This window comes from Oncorhynchus masou, chromosome 30 (assembly GCF_036934945.1).
Source record: "Oncorhynchus masou masou isolate Uvic2021 chromosome 30, UVic_Omas_1.1, whole genome shotgun sequence".
In the NCBI taxonomy this organism is placed as follows: Eukaryota; Metazoa; Chordata; class Actinopteri; order Salmoniformes; family Salmonidae; genus Oncorhynchus; species Oncorhynchus masou.
Genome location: NC_088241.1, coordinates 62,036,586 through 62,055,585, shown reverse-complemented (window position 1 = coordinate 62,055,585; position 19,000 = coordinate 62,036,586). Strand labels below are relative to the sequence as shown.

Sequence of the window (19,000 nt, the reverse complement as noted above, 5' to 3'; positions counted from 1 at the left end):
CTCCAATGCTTCCCACAGTTGTGTCAAGTTGGCTGGATGTCTTTTGGGTGGTGGACCATTCTTGATACACACAGGAAACTGTGTGAATAAACCCAGCAGTGTTGCAGTTCTTGTCACAAACCAGTGCGCCTGGCACCTACTACCACACCTCATTCAAAGACACGTAAATGTTTTTGTCTTGCCCAAACACCCTCTAAATGGCACCCATACACAATACACTTCTCAATTGTCTCAAGGCTTAAAAACCTTATTTAACCTGTCTCCTCCCCTTCATCTACACTGATTGAAGTGGATTTAACAAGGGACTTCAATAAGGGATCATAGCTTTCACTTGGATACACATGGTCAGTCTATGTCACGGAAAGAGCAGGAAGATACATTTGAACTGATTCTGATCTATCACCTAATACCTACTCATAAATCCATGGACAGTGAGTGGAAGCCTGAACTGTATGCAGACACGTTGTTTATTCGTAAGTTTGTACATTTTACCCACATATAGGCAAAGCAGTTTCCACATAACTGTCTCTCTCCTGTTGCTGGCTCTTAACTGGCTTTCTCCTGTTGCTGGCTCATAACTGGCTCTCGCCTCTCTCCTGTTGCACACGGGACACACTCTTTTCACACCACTTCAATAAGAAATGATTTTGGTAGCAGGTTAGGAGCAGGGACAGATGGCATATGATATCAAAATGTGTAGAATTACAGGAAATTAGCTTTAAAACTGAAACCTTTCCTATCGACCTCATTTAAAAAAAAATATATATATATTTATTTTACCTTTATTTAACCAGGTATGCTAGTTGAGAACAAGTTCTCATTTGCAACTGTGACCTGACCAAGATAAAGCAAAGCAGACACACACAACAAGAGTTACACATAGAATAAACAAACATATAATGCAGTAGAAAAATCTATATACAGCATGTGCAAATGAGGTAGGATAAGGGAGGTAAAGGCAATAAATAGGCCATGGTTGCGAAGTAATTACAATATAGCAATTAAACACTGGGATGGTAGAATGTGCAGAAGATGAATGTGCAAGTAGAGATACAGGGGTGCAAAGGAGCAAGATAAATACAGTATGGGGATGAGGTAGATTGGATGGGCTATTTACAGATGAGCTATGTACAGGTGCAGATATCAGTGAGCTGCTCTGACAGCTGGAGCTTAAAGCTAGTGAGGGAGGTAAGAGTCTCCAGCTTTAGTGATTTTTGCAGTTTGTTCCAGTCATTGGCAGCAGAGAACTGGAAGGATAGGCGGCCAAATGAAGAATTGGCTTTGGGGGTGACCAGTGAGATATACCTGCACCATGGCAAAATGTGTTGAATTGCAGGAAAGTAAGCTCAGGGTCCCAAATGCGGTCATCAAACCCTGGTTTAGGAGAGCATTTTCCCTAACCTAACCCTTTTACCTAACCTTAACCTCAGTCTCCTAACCTGCTGCATAAGTTCTTATAAACTGCTACAAAACAGTATATTCCGTATCAAAGTGGAGTGAAAGGATTGTCTCTGTGGCATCCAGCCCAGCAGGCTCCTCTTGGCAAATAGACTTCAAAGAGGAAGTTGGTGTCGGAGAAGTTGAGTGGTGTGTGAGAATCACTCAGATACAATTACAGTTACTCTGTTTTTCATGTAGAAACATAATGTGACAACCATATGTTTTGTATCGATCTCAAATTAAACTTTTACTTTCTTTATCTGAAAAAATTAATAGTGAATTTTGGTTCATAAATTAACAATATTTTTTTAAATTCCACAGATATTCCCATTCAAGCCTGGGAGATACGGAAGAGGGAGATGGTTTTGCTGCCAAAAGTTTATTTTAGCAATTTATTGGGGTCAGACTTAGTGATTCAGGGGCCCGTTTCAAAATGCTGCTGACCTGTCCTACCGTGAGAAAGGGACACTAAATACAGTAGTATTCCTTTAAAATGATATCTCATACACTTATTAGGAAGTATTTCACTGATGAGATGTGAGATATGCCACATGAATTTCAGCACATTAGTTAGTCAGACCTCACTATGTGTGTGACAGTTTCTGCTGTAGACAGTCTACGTTACCGTCTAAGGCAAGTATCGACTTCTTCACTATATTTTCTGTTAATTATAATGTTCAAAATAAATAAATAAATGATGAGTAATGAAATTCAATATGTTCTTAAGAACTGCTGTTTGTTCATGTATTAGTTTTACAACTGAAGGACATTGAGTAGTTGATATGGGGAGAGTTCAATGCAATGTGTTGTGTGAGTTAAGTTACTCCACCAGTAAGTGTATGTTTGTACTGTTTCAGGTGATCAGTGGTGTGAACATGTTTTTTCTCATTGGCCTCTTTATGTCAGGTGAGTCTTCCACACAACAACAACTAGTTATGAATCAGACATAAAGGAATAACCACAAGTCATTATATTTTATGGGATGTGCTATATTCCAGCTTTTTAATTGTGTAGAAAAGTGTACAGTTAATTCCTGATTAGTGTATTTTAATAGTCTGGATTCAAACTGCTGTGAAAAAGTTTTTGCATATTTTTGATACTGAACATTATCAGATCAATCAATCTGATATTAGATAAATGGAAACTGAGTGAACAAATAACACAACATTTACATACTTATTTCATTTATTTCTTAAACAAAGTTATGCAACACCCAATGTCCCTGTGTGAAAAGTAATTGCTTCCTTATACTAAATAACTGGTTGTGCCTCCTTCAGCTGAAATGAAAACCAACTATACATAGTTGTTACTGTAGTTGTTGATCAGTCTCTCATGTTGCTGTGGAGGAATTATGTCCCACTCTCCCATGCAGAACTGATTTAACTCAGTGACATTTGTGGGTTTTCAAGCATGAACTGTCACAATATCTCAATTGGGATTAGGTCTGGACATTGAGTAGGCCATTCCAAAACTTTAAATTTGTTGCTTTTAATCCCTTTTCATGTTGACTTGATTGTGTGTTTTGGAATGGAGGCACAACCAGTTATTGAGAGTAAGGGGGCAATTACTTATTCACACAGGGGAATTGGGTGTTGCATAACTTTGTTAATGAAATAAGTTAAATAACTATAACATTTTTTTTTGTTATTTGTAAACTCAAGTTCCCTTTATCTAATATTAGGTTTTGGTTGAAGATCTGATAACTAAAAAAAGAAGCAGAAATAGAGAAGCAGAAAGGGGGAAATACTTCTTCATGTCTCTGTATGTTCATGTGAAACCGACATCAGTGTGCGGTTAACAGTACAGCTTCCACCACTGTCCCTGTCACCACTCCTTGACAACATACCGACCAATTGAAAAATCACCTGGACATAGAAATAAGTTAGTATTATGTGAGCGGACCAAGTCATTTGGTGTCACTCTGAAACAGAAAGGTGGAATAAACAAGTCAGGAGTAGGTTTTCTTGGTTGAACGCAGTTCTCTATTGAGAGATTTCTGACAACACTCCAACACAATCAATGAGAATCTCCCAAGGAACAACATACATCTTCTTCTTTAGATGACACAGGAACACAACGATTATCTTTAAACTATAACAACAATCACAGATTTGTCACTGTCTTAATGGACCTTCTTTGGCTAGATCCCTTCTCTTGGTAGCCATTCTACAGAGAGGGTTTGTCTCTCCTCTCCCTGCTGGTTCCATCCTCTCTCTTATAGGGAAAGAGAATGTCATTAGTACCGTCAGCTGTGCTTAATTACCTCTGGTTACCTTGTCTCAACATGCCTTGTTGGGCTACTATCCGTGAGCCCAGCCTGCCCTCTGGTGGTCCTTCCACAACTATTATTATTGGGAGAGAATGTAACAGTGATGGTATAAACCCTGGATCGCTGATTCTATGTAACGGCCAATGAGAGACTATGAAACCACCGGTCTCTATATATGGTACTCCCCAGAAGAAGCAGTCCTCCATGATAATTAATGGAATTCTACCGTATTTAAATCAAATGTTTCAAGGACTATATTACATGTATTTAAGTATTTTGTTGTAGAAGGGACAGTAAAGTTAGTACTCTATAAATAAAATACTTAAATATCTTTACATGTTTTTTTATTTTATTTGTTATGTTCAGGTGATATAAAAAGTATGAGCTGGAGCACACCCAGAGAAAATGACTTAGTGTAGAGGTGCTGACTAACTGTGAAGACACTGTAAGCTATAAAAACAAAGAGTTGCACACTCTATATATATATATATAAACTCCCAGTCATTTATTAAGGAAAACACCAACGTTTCGGCATCACTGTTCCTTCTCCAGGGTAAAGTCATGAATGCTTGAACCAGGTTATGCAGACAAACAGTGCAATTAGTGCAACCAATGACAATCATAAGGGTTGTGTCACAATTATGAGGTTAATTAGAGTGAATTGAGTGAAACTGTTAATAGACAATAGTTTACATCATATTGAATATATTAGCCTATTGTTATCATTAAAATTAGCATAAGATTAGCATCAACATACATTATTGTTTAATTTAATTTCGCATGTATTTAATTGTTTCCAATTGTATAAAATGTTGTTACATGTAATCTTTTGGTTCATCCATAATGCATAATAAGCATCATCAACAGGGGGAACATATTGGTTGTACGCTGATAAACTGTAGAAAGAATACATTAATTTAAAAGTCTTCTTCATCAAACTAATTGTTCATAAGGGATGAGATCAAAGTCAATATTAAGACAGTAGGGGTCAATGTATTAAATACCTCCTCTCCTTGGTTGGCCAACATGCTCAATGTGTGTGTATATGCGTGTGTTTTTGAGTGAGAAGATAGGATGGTTAGCTTCAACAAAGTGAGCTGCTACTGGATAGTCAGTGTTATTACACCTGATTGAGCTGCGGTGGTTGTCACACCCTGACCTTAGTGAGTAGTTGTTTTCTGTTTATTGTTTTCTGCACCTGAAAGGACTGTTTCAGTTTGCACTTTGGTCAGTTTGCACTTTGTTTCAGTGTTCAGTGAAATAAAGGTCATGAACACTTACCACGCTGCTCTTTGGTCCGATTCCTCCTCATCAGACGATGACACACGTTACAGTGGTCAGCTATGCATTGTTTTAATTGTCTTTTCGGTTGTCCTACGAAGGCTTTTCCACATGAACATGTGATGAGACATATCACTCCCTTTATCTTGCAAGAGATGAGACGCCTAACAGGGATGTTTCCACCTGTATGTGGGTGTCTGAAGAAGGATGTTTGTGTAGTGCTATTGCACTGTGAGCATGAGCCACATTTGTAATTCCCCTTCGGAATGGGTGTCAAGCGTGTCTGAGTGGGCTCACGGGGCAGGTCAGATCTCATGAAGCTATCCTCAATATAGTGACCACACTTAGATCACCAGTGGGGTTCCTTGAAGATGTGTACACAATTTTTTCGTCTGATTGTAGAATATCTCAGTGCTTTTTCGGGATTGCTTTAATTTTCTCTGAACATTTGGTGTACTTAGTGCAAAAGACAGTTGCATTGTTTTTCTTCTTTGGTTTAGTTTTTAGCAAATGCTCTCTCGGTATTTGAGATATTTTCACTGCAGAATCAATACTTTTTTCCTTGTAGCCTCTGATTTTGAATTTATTTGTCATTTTCTTAGCATTGCTCTCAAAATATGATTGTTGGCAACAGATTAGTTTAACCCTGCATAACTGGCTATATGGTAGACCATTCCTGAGGGGAAGGGGATGCATACTATCCCCATGTAGCAGGGTATTGAGGTCTGTTGGCTTTGTGTACAAGTCTGTATGTAATGCATCATTCTCTTTAATGATGCATAAGTCCAGGTAGTTTATTTTTCTCTCAACAGTCTGCATGGTGAATTTGAGATATTCAGAGCTCTCATTTAGCAGAGTTTGGAATTGATTTAGTTCCTGCTTCCTTCCCAGAGCACAAAGACATCATCTATGTATGTAACGACGTTCTTCGTTTGTCGCAAGAAAGTCGGGCCGAAATGCAGCGTGTTGGTTACTCATGTTCTTTAATGAAACAAATAACGGAACTATACATGAAATAACTAATAAATACAAAACAACAAAACGGAACGTGAAACCTATACAGCCTATTTTTTTTTTTTTTAAATAATTTATTATCTTCAATACCATTCATTCTTTACAACTCATAATTTACATACATACTCAAATAATGGTATTTATAATTAAACTAATTAAATTAAACTAAACATAAACCCCAAACAAAACCTCAGGGGAGCATCTTCCCTCCCCGTCACCCTACAAAATACCTTCCCCTATCTCCCTGTCCCTAATCTATCCTCTTACAAATCTAAATGACACCCAGCCCTAAACCCCCCTTCCACCTCTCCCGAGCAGCATGCTGCCCCCACTTCCTCTCCTCCCTCTTCATCCTCCCCCTCAAATCTCCTTCCACTCTCCTCACTATCCCTTCCACCCCCAATCTCTACCTGTCTTCTCCATGTTCAGCCTTGCTTCCCACAGCCCCCGTTTAAAGAGACTCATGAGAAGCCAGAGCAGAAACCTGTCCCTATCCGTCCCTCTCACTCTCCCTACACCCCTCTCTAACCTGGCCCACGTCAATACAAAATCCCCCTTTACCTAACCTAACAACACCCGTGCCCTAGCCCATACTACTCCGGCAAAGGCACAGTCCCAAAAGACATGGCGCACAGTCTCCTCCCTGCCACAACAGGATCTTGGACAGGTGGGGGATTGCACTAAACTAAACCGGTACAAGATGGAACGTACCGGCAAACACTTATGAAGGCTCAACCAATTCAGGTCCTTGAGCCCGTTGTCCAGACCCCGCACCTGCACTCCCTCCCAGACCACTTCCGAGATGCCTACTACAGGCGCCCGACTCTCTGCCTTTCTGACCTCCTCGTACAGGTGCCAATGATCTAAACCTACTCGGGCAACTTCAACCTCAGGGTGCGCACGCAGCCACTTGGCCGCATGACCAAAGTGCCACGGCAGCTGTTCCGCCCGAGGACCCGTGTTAGACCACACCATTATGCTTCTCGCCTGATACGAGAAAAACACCCGCAGAAGGTAACCGGACGGGTGTATCACTGGCTGAGTAAGCTCCGTTAACAAGAAAGAAACAAAAATTGTGTCCAGCTTGAGGGGGAAATGTGGTACCCCCTACCTCCCTCCCCGATGGGACAGATCATGCGTGCCCTGGCGACCCACTCATACCTGCCACTCCACATAAACTGAAACACAAGCTTCACTAGAGGCCTTCTCAGACAAGCCGGCAATGGGTAGATGTATGCCAAATACAAAAGCGACGGCAACACATCCACCTTTAGGACCAGGACTTTGCCCATAAAAGACAAATACCTAGCTTTCCACATTGCTAGCTTCCTCTGTACCACTGCAATACGCATGTTCCAGTTTAGCGTCGCTGAGCCGGAGGTCTCAATGGACCCCAAGAATCCTCAGGGCTCCCTCACAGAGAGAGAACCCCCCAGGCACATCCGTTCTACCGCGCCATCTTCCGAAAAACTTGACGGAAGACTTTGCATGGTTCAGAACTGCTCCCGACGCTCGAGTGAAATCCCCAAAGATGGCAAGGGACCTTGTCAGGCACGAGTCCTTGCACAACAACAAGGAAGTGTCGTCGGCGTACTGCGTCATCTTAACACGCAGTCCACCACTTCCAGGGATCAGCAGACCTTCCACCCCTGTGTCTGCCCTAATGGCAGCCCCCAGAGGCTCCATGTACAGAACGAAGAGGAGAGCCGAGAGTGGGCACCCCTGCCTGACCCCAGACGAGAGGTCAAAAACGTCACCCAAGTGACTATTTACACTAACTCGGCACCCCGCTCCGACATATAATGTACGAATCCATCCTATAAACTTCTCCCCAAATCCAAATCGACCTAACACTCTGAATAAAAAGGATCTATTCACGCGATCAAAGGCTTTCGCCTGATCTAGCGCTGCTACCATAAAAGGCAGTCCTCTAACTTCAACCCAAGTGATGGAGTCCCTGATTAACTGTAGGTTCCATCTAATAGAGCGGCCCTCTCCCCCGCACGTCTGATCCTCATGAACGACGTAGGGAAGGGCTGTGCTCAACCAGTCTGCAAAAACCTTTGCAAGTAGCTTGTAATCTACACACAGCATGGTCAACGGCCGCCAGTTGCCAAGGTCAGTTACTTCCTCCTTCTTATATAAAAGTGACAGCACACCAACAGCCATTGATCCCCCCGGGACTCCCGTCTCAAGGATGGCCTTCAAAACTTCGAGGACCACTGGTCCAAGTATACCCCAAAACTTGAGATAAAACTCAGCCAGCAGCCCATCCATCCCAAGCACCTTCCCTTTTCCCATCCTCCTAAGAGCGCTCTCAACCTCTTCTAGTGAAATCTGGGCCTCCATCACTTCTCTAATGTCCTCCGGCAACCGCCTGGACAAGTGTTCTAAAAACACATTTCCCTGCTCTACATCTATTTCCCTTTCCTTAAATAAACCTTGGAAATGATCAGTTGTCACCCTGACCATATCCTCTGGTTCTCTAACTAAACTACCATTTTCTTCCCTAACACCATGCATTACCTTCCTACTCTGTCTTGCCCTAACCAACTTAAAGAACATAGCAGAACAAGTCTCATTATGTTCTAGAAAGCCGCTATGCGCACGCTCCAGGAAAGCTCGAGCCTTCCGCTCCTGCAACTCCCTGAGCTGCGCCTTTAGGGTTGAGGATCTCTCCCAGTCAAACGACCCGCCGAGGTTGCCTGCCTCGTATTCGAGTTCAATTAACCTTTGGATACGATCCACCTCCCTCCTCTCCTCCCTTTTTTTCCTCTTGCAATACCCTATTATAAAAGCCCTAATCCTCACCTTAACTAATTCCCACCACTCTAACACCCCCTCGCACATGGACCGGAGACCCTCAAGCCTCCTAAAGAAAACATAAAACCCGTCAACAAAAGCCTGCTCCTCCAGCACATCCCGATCTAGCTTCCAGTACCCCTTACCAAAGAGGCAGACCGTCGACCCCACCTGCAGGAGCACCCCGTCGTGATCCGAAAAGAAAACAGGCAACAGCCGCCCAGACAACTTTCCAAAGACCTGGGTACAAAAATATAATCGAGCCTCCGCTCAACCCCCCTGGAGTTACGCCATGTAGGACCGTCCATTTTCGGAGTAGTGTGCATACCACCATCTACCAGACCATGGCAAGCCATTAGCCTAGCAATGGCGCCTGCACTGTTATCCCCCCCTCTTCCTAAATCTGTATTAAAATCCCCCCTATCACTAATTTCCTATTTGTAACACACAGGGGCGTCAGACAGTCCACCATCTCCTTCCTGTCTGCCACCACCTGTGGCCCATACACCACCACTAATCTAAATTTACAATCCCTTATTGTGACATCCACCCCTATAACCCTCCCCTGCATTACAACAAAGGAATCTTCCACTTTTACCTCCCTGTGCCCACACAAAATCCCTACCCCAGATGAGTGCACCCCCTACACCCCAAACCGACTCTCCCTTGTCCCACTCCCTCTTAAATCTACTAACATCCCCTCCATCCCTCAGGTGAACCTCCTGTAAAAAAACAAAAATCAAAACCCACACCCTCCAAATAACTAAAAACCACCCTCCTCTTAACAATATCTCTTAAACCCCTTACATTTAAACTAACAAAAGTAAAATTAGACTCCATGAAAAAAAATAAAACATGTAATATACTCAAATACTAAACCCAGACAGAAAAAAACAAAAACAGGAGACTCACCCGATGCTCCCCTGCTCCATATCTACCGGTGAGAACACCATCTGTAATCCCGACATCCCCCCTCTTCCTCCATCACACCATCCCAGGATGCAGGAATAGTGTTTGGCTTCGGGGTGCCCTGCACCCTGGGTCTACCCCCACAATCCTCCCCCTCCCCAGTGTTGCAGCTGGTTTGGAAGAAAATTGGGGAGGCTGAGTCCCCAAACAAAAAACTCCCCACCTCCTCCTGTACCCAGTCCTGAGTCTTGTTAGGTGTGTCCCCACCCAAATGAAGTTGAGAGTCTTGGGAAACCAGCAGCAACCCAGAGGTTTCTCCCACCCCCATCACTCTCTTGGCCATCCCCTCCCCCTCACTGTCGGCCAATCGCACCCTCCTCTTCATTCTCTTCTTTGGTGATGGCGGCAGTGGAGAGATACCACCCCCTCCCCCCGCCAGCTCCTCCACCATACCCCTCATCTCTTCCACCATGTCACTTTCCCCCCAGTCCACTTGCTCTTCCACCGTCTTCTTCTCTACCATTCCTCCCTCACTTTCTTCTCTCTCATTCTCCTCCACTCGGTTGCCTTCTTCCACCGCTTTTCCTGGTTCTCCTACTCCCGTGCCTTCCGTTTCCTTCTCTCTTCCATCCACCGCTTCTTGCTCCTCTTCCTTCCTTGTAGCCTTCCCCTCTGGACTTGTAGTCTTGTCATGAGGCATGTTTCCTTCCCCTCCTCTTCTTCCCCCATCCCCCGCTCCTGCTCCCCCCAGCCGCAGACGCATATGACCTCTGACGGGCCGGGCACTCCCGCCACAGGTGTGCTGACGAGCCACACCCATGGCATGTCTTAGGCTTGTCACAATCCCTCGCCTCGTGATCCTCAGATCCACAAAATCTGCATTTTCTCATGCTGCACGAGGCGAAAATGTGTCCATAGGCCATACAGCGCCTGCAAAATGGGGGCTGACGTGCATAAAACAAAGTCCCCCTGTCAGCCCCAAGGGAGAACATAGCAGGAGGATGAAGGTATCCACCATGTCCCTTTGGGTCCTCCCTGAGGAGGGCCTGGAAACCTCTCCTCCCATTCCAAAACCCAAGGGAGTCTTTGAGGTGCCTAGCTGAGGAAACGTTATCCATGTATCTCCCCAGAAAAGCCCTCACCTCTTCATCCTTAACGTAAGGGTTATACATGTTAACAGTCACAACCCTAAAGTTATTCTTCGCCAGACTTGATATTTCGTAGTGGCACATCGGCCTCTCACCTCCCACTGCTCTTGCCCTTCTAAGGATATCATCATGCTTTTCTTCAGAATATAGCGCGACGTCATATGCTCCCTCCAACGAGTTGCCTTGGAAACAAAACACGTCCTTCACCGTCAGCTTTAGAATCCCCATCAATATAATTCTTCCAAAAGATTCTCGTCCTAAAGGCTCCAACTCCTTTTCCTTCCAAGCAAAACGAATCGTGTTAGCCAGCCCAATCCCAGGGATCGACCGTGATGATGTATTTAGCACCATCTCCGCAAGGAGAATGGCGCTCGTTCTTTCTCTTCCGATACAAGAAAAAACGAAAATCCAAAAGTGACCGCAACTGTCTGGTGAAAACTACACAGAGACAGGAACAATCACCCACGAAATACAAAGCGAAACCCAGGCTACCTAAATACGGTTCCCAATCAGAGACAACGAGAATCACCTGACTCTGATTGAGAACCGCCTCAGGCAGCCAAACCTATGTAACACACACCCCTAATCAGCTACAATCCCAATAACTAAAAAACCCCACTAAGAATACAACAAACAATAAACCCATGTCACACCCTGGCCTGACCAACTAATTAACTAAAACACAAAATACTAAGACCAAGGCGTGACAATGTATCTCTTCCATGAGAGGATTTTAGGAAGTAGGGAGTGTGTCATTGTTTTGTAGATGAGCGCCTCCTCAAATTGTTCCACATACAGGTTCACATAGTTATGGGTAAAGGGGGAGAGGCCATGGCTACATCCTGAAATGAAAGGAAAAACTCTGACTCAAAGATGAAGAGGTTATTGGGTAATACCAGTTTAGTGAGTTCCAAATATGCAATCATTGGCTGGAGAAATGGTAGGGTCTCTCTGCTGAAGGAAGTGTTGCAGGTCACAAAATATAATTTAAAAGTCTGCATTAAGGTGTCTGCAATAGAATATACTTGTCAAAAACTAATATAGACATTAATAAATTCATTTCTAAACCTTCCAACATCTGTTTTACACTGGAGGAGAAGTAACAAGATGGCTGTGCAGTTGCCTCCAAACAGAGGCCCCTGTCAGTCATGTAGGGTTAATACACATCATTGGACTGAACTGAAAATACATCAGAACTTCCCTGATGTTGTCCTTTATGTTGCAGGTGTTTTGGCCTGTTTTGCCAACGAGATTTGATCACCACAATGCCAGATAGACTGGATGTACTGACGGGCTCCTGTGTGCAAATCCCATGTTCATTTGATATTCCTCACCAAAATAAGTATACATTTAACAGCACAATACTAACCTCTGGAGTGTGGATTAAAGGAAACCCATACTTTGGTGGGCGTCCGGACAGAGTGATATTTAACAGTAGTGAGATGGTCAACAGATATCAAGGGGAGATAACTGGAAACATGTCCCAGAAGAACTGCACCACAGTCTTCTTCAATGTAACCAACAGTTACACTAATATATACTTCTTCAGGATTGAGAGTCAACCATTCCGTGCAACAGACACTGAAAAGTCTGTTCATATAGTTGTCAGTGGTAAGAGACAATTTAACTGTTTACCAACTATTTTTCCAGTTTAGATTCCTTGCATCAAAGCTGAGAAGAACAAGTGGACAGTTTAACTATTAGAGTAAAATATATTTATCTACAATGTATTACAGATTTCCCTTCCAGTCCCATCCTTACTGTCTTAGGTGAGGTAAAGGGAGGGACCCCTGTCAGTTTGAACTGCTCAGCTGTTGCTCCCTGTCCCGAACACCCCCCTGAGCTGACATGGACTCTCCCAACACAGTTCACAACTGAGAACCAACTGCAGGAGAATCCAGACCGAACCAAATCAGTTCTCTCCACGGTGACCTTCACTCCGTCATACCTTCATCATGAGAAGAACATCACTTGTACTGCAGTCTACCCAGTAGGGACAAGCAACAAGAGAGCTGAACATAACATGATGCTTAACGTTTCATGTAAGATTTAGTAACCGGTTCCTGAAGAATAGATCATTCTATCATGTTTCACTGATGATTGTAATAGTGGATTTGATGAGACTATTCAATATTCCATATCCAGATACATTGTAAATGAACCCCTCTCCCCCAGTCTCTCCTAAGGACACCTCGGCCTCCATCAGTCCAGATGATCCAGTATCAGTGGGCAGCTGTGTTAATCTGACCTGCAGCAGTACAGCCAACCCTCCTGTGACAAACTTCACCTGGTTCAAGATCAGTGAGGGTGAAACAACACAGGTAGCATCTGGACAGAGTTACACCCTCAATGTTACTGTTGGTGATGGAGGACTGTATGGTAATGAGAGTAACATAACTCATGCAAATTATTATTGTGACAAAGAAAAAGTGTCGAAATAAGGACAACTGTGCAAACTCTAGGTTTATTTATAAAACACGGTAATGGGGGGAGCAGGAAAAGGGGCTGAGCTGGACCCAAGGAAAGAAACAATAAGTATTCAAAAACACCCCTAAGCTAGACTAGCCTACTTTAACAACAGCTAATTAACCAAAAATACAGTGGGTGGACAGTTCCTAGTGTATTTAACAAAGTTCACCTGCGGGTGGAGTGTATGCCCAAGACTTGTCTTGGTTTCCCCCTTCCACCAGCAATCAAACACAAACACCATAACCAAAAACAATACTCACAGGTGATGACAAAGTGCTTGAGGTGCTTAAACAAAAGAGAGGGACACAAAGGAGTGAAACACAGAGACCTACAGACATGGCATTTACAGAGAGATTGAGCTGACTGAGCTGAGCTCTAGAACAAACAAATGGGGTTTTTAAACCATGGGGAAGGAACTGTGATAGGTCAGGAAATTGGAGGAGGTGTGTCCTGATTGATGATTGATTTAATGACAGAAACACACACAGGATGAACACACACAGGATAAATCCAATAACCTTAAAAGAGCAAACCCTAGGGAAACAGTATTTTTGTTCCCAACAAAGCAACAACCTTGCAAAACATGCAGAAATCATTTTCATCCGAGACAAAATCTGCCAACACAAAACTTTTTGTGGCGGATCTCCAAATTATAATTTTGACAATAAATATGGTTCTCCCAATCGGTGGAGAAAAAGGGTTATGGTCAGTATAACAATCACGGGTAGGGCACTGGAACCAATATATACTTCGATTGCAGAGCCAACAACAAAGCAAGAGCTTCTTGTTCTATTGTCGCATAGTTTGTTTGACATTTATTAAATTTACGTGACAAAATAACAAACGGGATGATCCACTCCACTCTTGTCCTGCTGCAGTAGAACAGCACCAGCACCCTGCACCATCTACCTAAAACGGTTGTTCAAAATCAGGAGCAGCAAGTACAGGTGTACTCATAAGAGTGCTTTCGCTGATTCAAAAGCCTCTGCAATGGGGGACCACACAAATGATCTACGGACTAACAAATCGGTCAATGGAGCAACTACCTGAGAAATTTTTACAGAAGCCACGGTAGTACAACCCCTCAATGTCTGGTGGTAGGTGCAGGGAATGCAGTTATAGCCAAGACCTTGGAGGCGCACCTGTCCATGCTTCTCAGAGGGATCACACAATCCATCCTCTTGATCAACCTCTTTGAACAGAACAGTGTTCGACAAATCTCTCATCACCCTCTTGTCGTGCCAAGCATGAGTGACAGCACAAGCGGGGAACACATGTGGATAATTCTGTGCCAGCTCATTCGAGAGAGAGTGGTCACTTTTATCCAATACTTCCAATACGGGTACCACCTTTCCTCCGGCAATATCGTTACCCATTATGAAGGTCACACCTTTCACTGGCAACATAGGGCGTACCCCCACTCTGAATATTCCACTGATTAACTCAGAGTGTACTTTCTAAAGTGCAATGGCACTGGGACAAAACCCATTTCAAAATAACACACTGGAACCACAGTATGTATCGTCAGACAAGGGCAACACATCAGACAATATAAATGTTGCGCCGCACCAGTAGGTGTTTCATCATCGTTAGGGACACAAACCCCTCGAAAATGAATGGTTCATAACTGCGGTCGGGGACTGAGACTTTCAAACTACAGTTACCCTGATGGTACGAATTAGAGCAACACCTGTTGGTGGCTTGGCAGGAGACATCCCTTGTTTGTTTAAGCAGGAAGCAATCATTAATCATATGTCCTACTTTATGACAATAGAAACATCGCTCATTCTTCTGGCGTGCTTGACACAAACTGCTGGCCTTAGGACTAAAGTAGGAAACTCAGTGGCTCTACTCTCAGTTTGAGCCGAAAACACACTCTTGTGCGTCAACACAAACTGTTTGACAGACGCTCTGCCAGGGTGGATACTTTCTGTTCGTTTAGGTAAACTACAATGGGTTAAGCAATTTTTAAACTCTTCCAACAAGATTAACTCCCGGAGAGAGTTGAAATCAGCCTTAAGCAGCATGCCATTTATCAAACAGATTTCCTTTGTCTCTAGCAAATTCCACATAAGTCTTACTAGAAGACTTTCTATGATACCTAAATCTCTGTCGGTATGCCTCAGGCACAAGCTCATAGGCACGAAGAACAGTAGCTTTGACCACTTCATAATTCAAACTGTCCTCCAGAGGTAGCGCTGACAAAACCTCTTGGGCTTTACCAGTTAATTTACACTGAAGTAATAGGCACCAAATCTTGAATATACGGCTATACACCAAATACACTGACTCTCTGAACAAAGTACTAAGGCAATCTGCCTACTAATGTCAAACGTGTTTTGAGGACGGCTCACAAACAGGCACAGTAGGACCGGAGGCTAGCCTCGCTGTCTCTGCCTCAAGTTCCATCTGGCGCATTTTGAACTCCAACTGCCTTTGTTCTCTGTCTGCCTCAATTTTACACATCTCCAAATGCCGTTGTTCTCGTTCTTTTTCTGCCTCTATTTTACACATCTCCAACTGGAGAGTCTTCGCCTAATTTGGGCTCTCTCTTCTACCTCCAGTTGGAACTGTGCTAAACAGACATCCCTCCTGGCATCACCATTTGACAGTGGGGAGAGTGGATCAAAATGGGACAATGTGGCTGGTGTTTTAGCCTCTCCCTCATTATCAGACACCAATGGTCTTACAGGAGCAGCAACATCCGCTACAGGGGTAGTAGTCTCAGGCAGCGGTAACACAAGCACCTGCTCTTCCAACAATACATTTAATACTATCTGTTTCACCTCCGTAAACTCTGCGGAATCGATACTGAATAATGGTCAGCCAAGGTCATTAAATCAACTCTGTGACATTTGTCAAAAACCTCCCACGAAGGGTTATCCAAAAAAGATTTCAAATCAAAAGTGTCATTTTTACACTATTTCAGAAGTGCCAAAGGAAATAGCAAACACTAATGCTACTTCAGCTATGACGCTCAACACTGAACTATACCACTACAACAATCTACATGAGCGGCATGGGTGTCAGTTATGACATATCCCGGATGAGCCCCCACTTATGGAATCCCTTTTGGCCCGACAGTCTAGGGGGATGGTAATGAGACTCGTAACATAACTCATGCAAATTATTATTGTGACAAAGGAAAAGTGTGAACGAAATAAGCACGACAACTGAAATCTACCGTCAAACTCTAGGTTTATTTATAAACACACGGTAATGGGGGAGCAGGAAAAGGGGCTGAGCTGGACCCAAGGAAAGAAACAATAAGTATTTGCTAGACAGCCTACTTTAACAACAGCTAACTAACTAACCAAAAATACAGTGGGTGGTCCGCCCAGTTCTAACTAGTGTATTTAACAAAGTTCACCTCGGGTAGTGTATGCCCATCGACTTGTCTTGGTTTCCCCCTTTTCCACCAGCAATCAAACACAAACACCATAACCAAAAACAATACTCACAGGTGATGACAAAGTTTGAGGTGCTTTTGACACAAAGCGAAGTCTGTACTACTGTGAAGCAAGAAATAGTCACGGCTGTGGGAAGTCGAATGAAGTGCAGCTGGCTATAAAAGGTAAAATTGGCACGTAGGGCACAATCGTAGGTTAGATATACAATATATATTCAAAAGTATGTGGACACCCCTTCAAATGCGTGGATGTAGAAGTGGTACTTCTGCATGGCCGCTGTAACAGCTTTCTTCCTGGGAAGAAGAGGACCAAAGTGCAGCGTGGTTAGTGTCCATGGTTATTTCATGACAGAAACTCACACAATGAATACACTATGTGCAGTGACAAACCCCAGTGGTGTAAACAGTCCATCTGTTACAGAGAAGGAAACAATCATCCACAAATCCCAACACAAAACAATACCTAAATATGGTTCCCAATCAGAGGGAATGACTAACACCTGCCTCTGATTGAGAACCTATCAAGCCAAACATAGAAATAGACAAACTAGACACACAACATAGAATGCCCACCCAACTCAAGTTCCTGACCAACACTAAAACAAGGAAAACACACAAGAACTATCCATATTCAGAACCATGAGCTGAATGAGATGTATCTAGGTATGATACAGCTGTCCAGGATCTTAATTTGATCACTGTATTGTACTTAGAAGTTTATTGCATTGTGGGAAACACAGATAAGCTTTTGATTTGCATATATTCACCAAAATCCTGCACTGAAATGTGGTTATATTAATAGTATTGCACTTATCATGCAGCCTTATTTTGTCCAGCTAATAGACTCACCACCAATGGATCAACATTACTGGAGGAAACGTTCAAGTCCATTTTTTGCTGCAGGATTTGTGCACTGCAACAACCCTACTGGATAAATTCAGATCTTACATCTGTACATCTACAGTATATGAGTAATTTGTAATATTAGACAATGTGCAAAATGTTTCCTCTTTTTGGAACAGATGGCTATAATGTGTGTTTTATTTACAAGGGCAAGAAAGCCTGTTAAGGAAAAGGTTTTTGAGATTGTAAAGGATTAAAAACCTTCAGAGGGTTAGGGGGAGATTTCCTCTTCAGCCTGATCGTATTCTTTGCATGGTGAAAAAGATATTCCCAGCCTCAATTTTAACATATTTATCATGCTGATTGTGCTTTTTTTTATTGAAAACCTAAATGATGTCAAAATACCTTTATTCTTGTCTTCCAGGAGGACTGAACATTAGACTCCCCAGTGGGTTTGACATGACAGACCGTTCACAGGGACTGGTGGGAATGGTAGAATAAACCTTTAAAACCCAATAGAATGTGTTTTCAGGAAGAATTGAATGAATACTGTGTTGTGTAACCAACTGTAACTATGAAGTCATTATTCTTCTGAAACAACAGTCCTGACAACTGTTCCTTTCTCTGTGTTCTCTCCACAGAACTCCAGGGTTGGGACAGTGTGCTCTAACCAGGCCACGGTCAGTAGAGGGAACCAGGAACCACCACTTAACAACCTAGATGGTCTTTAAGCACAAGTCAATAAAAGAGGTGCATTTTATGTATTTTTCCAATGGGTATTAAGTGTTTTTATGTACAATATTGTCATTGTGTATTAGTTTGACATTGATAATTTTGTTACATTTATAATTGTGTGCTCTTTGATTATCTGCATATCTGTAGAATTTGCTGGGATGAAAAGTGTTTAACTGTTACTATAGTGTTGATACGATGATGTAGGATACTCTTTATTTTGGACCATTTATTTTGAGTGTTGAGTTCACAGAGCATCTGTTCAATTGGTTCCAGTATAGAGGAACTGCTGAGTTCAACTAGCTTACTGAAGGCAGTTTAAGACCATGTAAAGTCAATGATGACTGATGAGAGAAGACACAGTCAGTTGGAGAGACAGTGGTCTGATACTGCACCAACTTCCTGTCTTGTAAGTCGACATGATGGCAGAATGGTGTTAACATCTACTAGTCACTGTTTATCTTCATCTTTTGTGCAGTTGCCAGAATAACAATTTTATCTATTTTCAGTATATATCTATTTAGAATTTATAGTTTCAGTTTTTATGTTGAATGTTATACAACATAATCAATTGAGGCTGTTGCACTGCAATTGCACTGCAATAAAAACCTTTACATTCAATTTCCATGACATCTTTTGGTGTTATTGGTCCCTCTGCAACTGGATCCTGGACTTCCTGATGGG

At 42.9% G+C, this 19,000-nt stretch overlaps 2 protein-coding genes across 2 annotated transcripts in view; both read left to right on the top strand.

The window, feature by feature from the left end:
* The window catches only part of LOC135522915 (B-cell receptor CD22-like), a 42,054-nt gene that overhangs the window by 12,507 nt on the left and 10,547 nt on the right, over window positions 1–19,000 (top strand). The gene's annotated exons all lie outside the window — the stretch shown is intronic.
* LOC135522989 (myelin-associated glycoprotein-like) lies at window positions 1,822–18,254 on the top strand. Its single transcript, XM_064949726.1, has 6 exons — window positions 1,822–2,073; window positions 2,298–2,346; window positions 12,089–12,474; window positions 12,600–12,905; window positions 13,039–13,251; window positions 18,226–18,254. The coding sequence occupies exons 3-6, from the start codon at window positions 12,129–12,131 to the stop codon at window positions 18,252–18,254; spliced, it is 894 nt and encodes a 297-aa protein (XP_064805798.1). The 5' UTR covers window positions 1,822–2,073; window positions 2,298–2,346; window positions 12,089–12,128.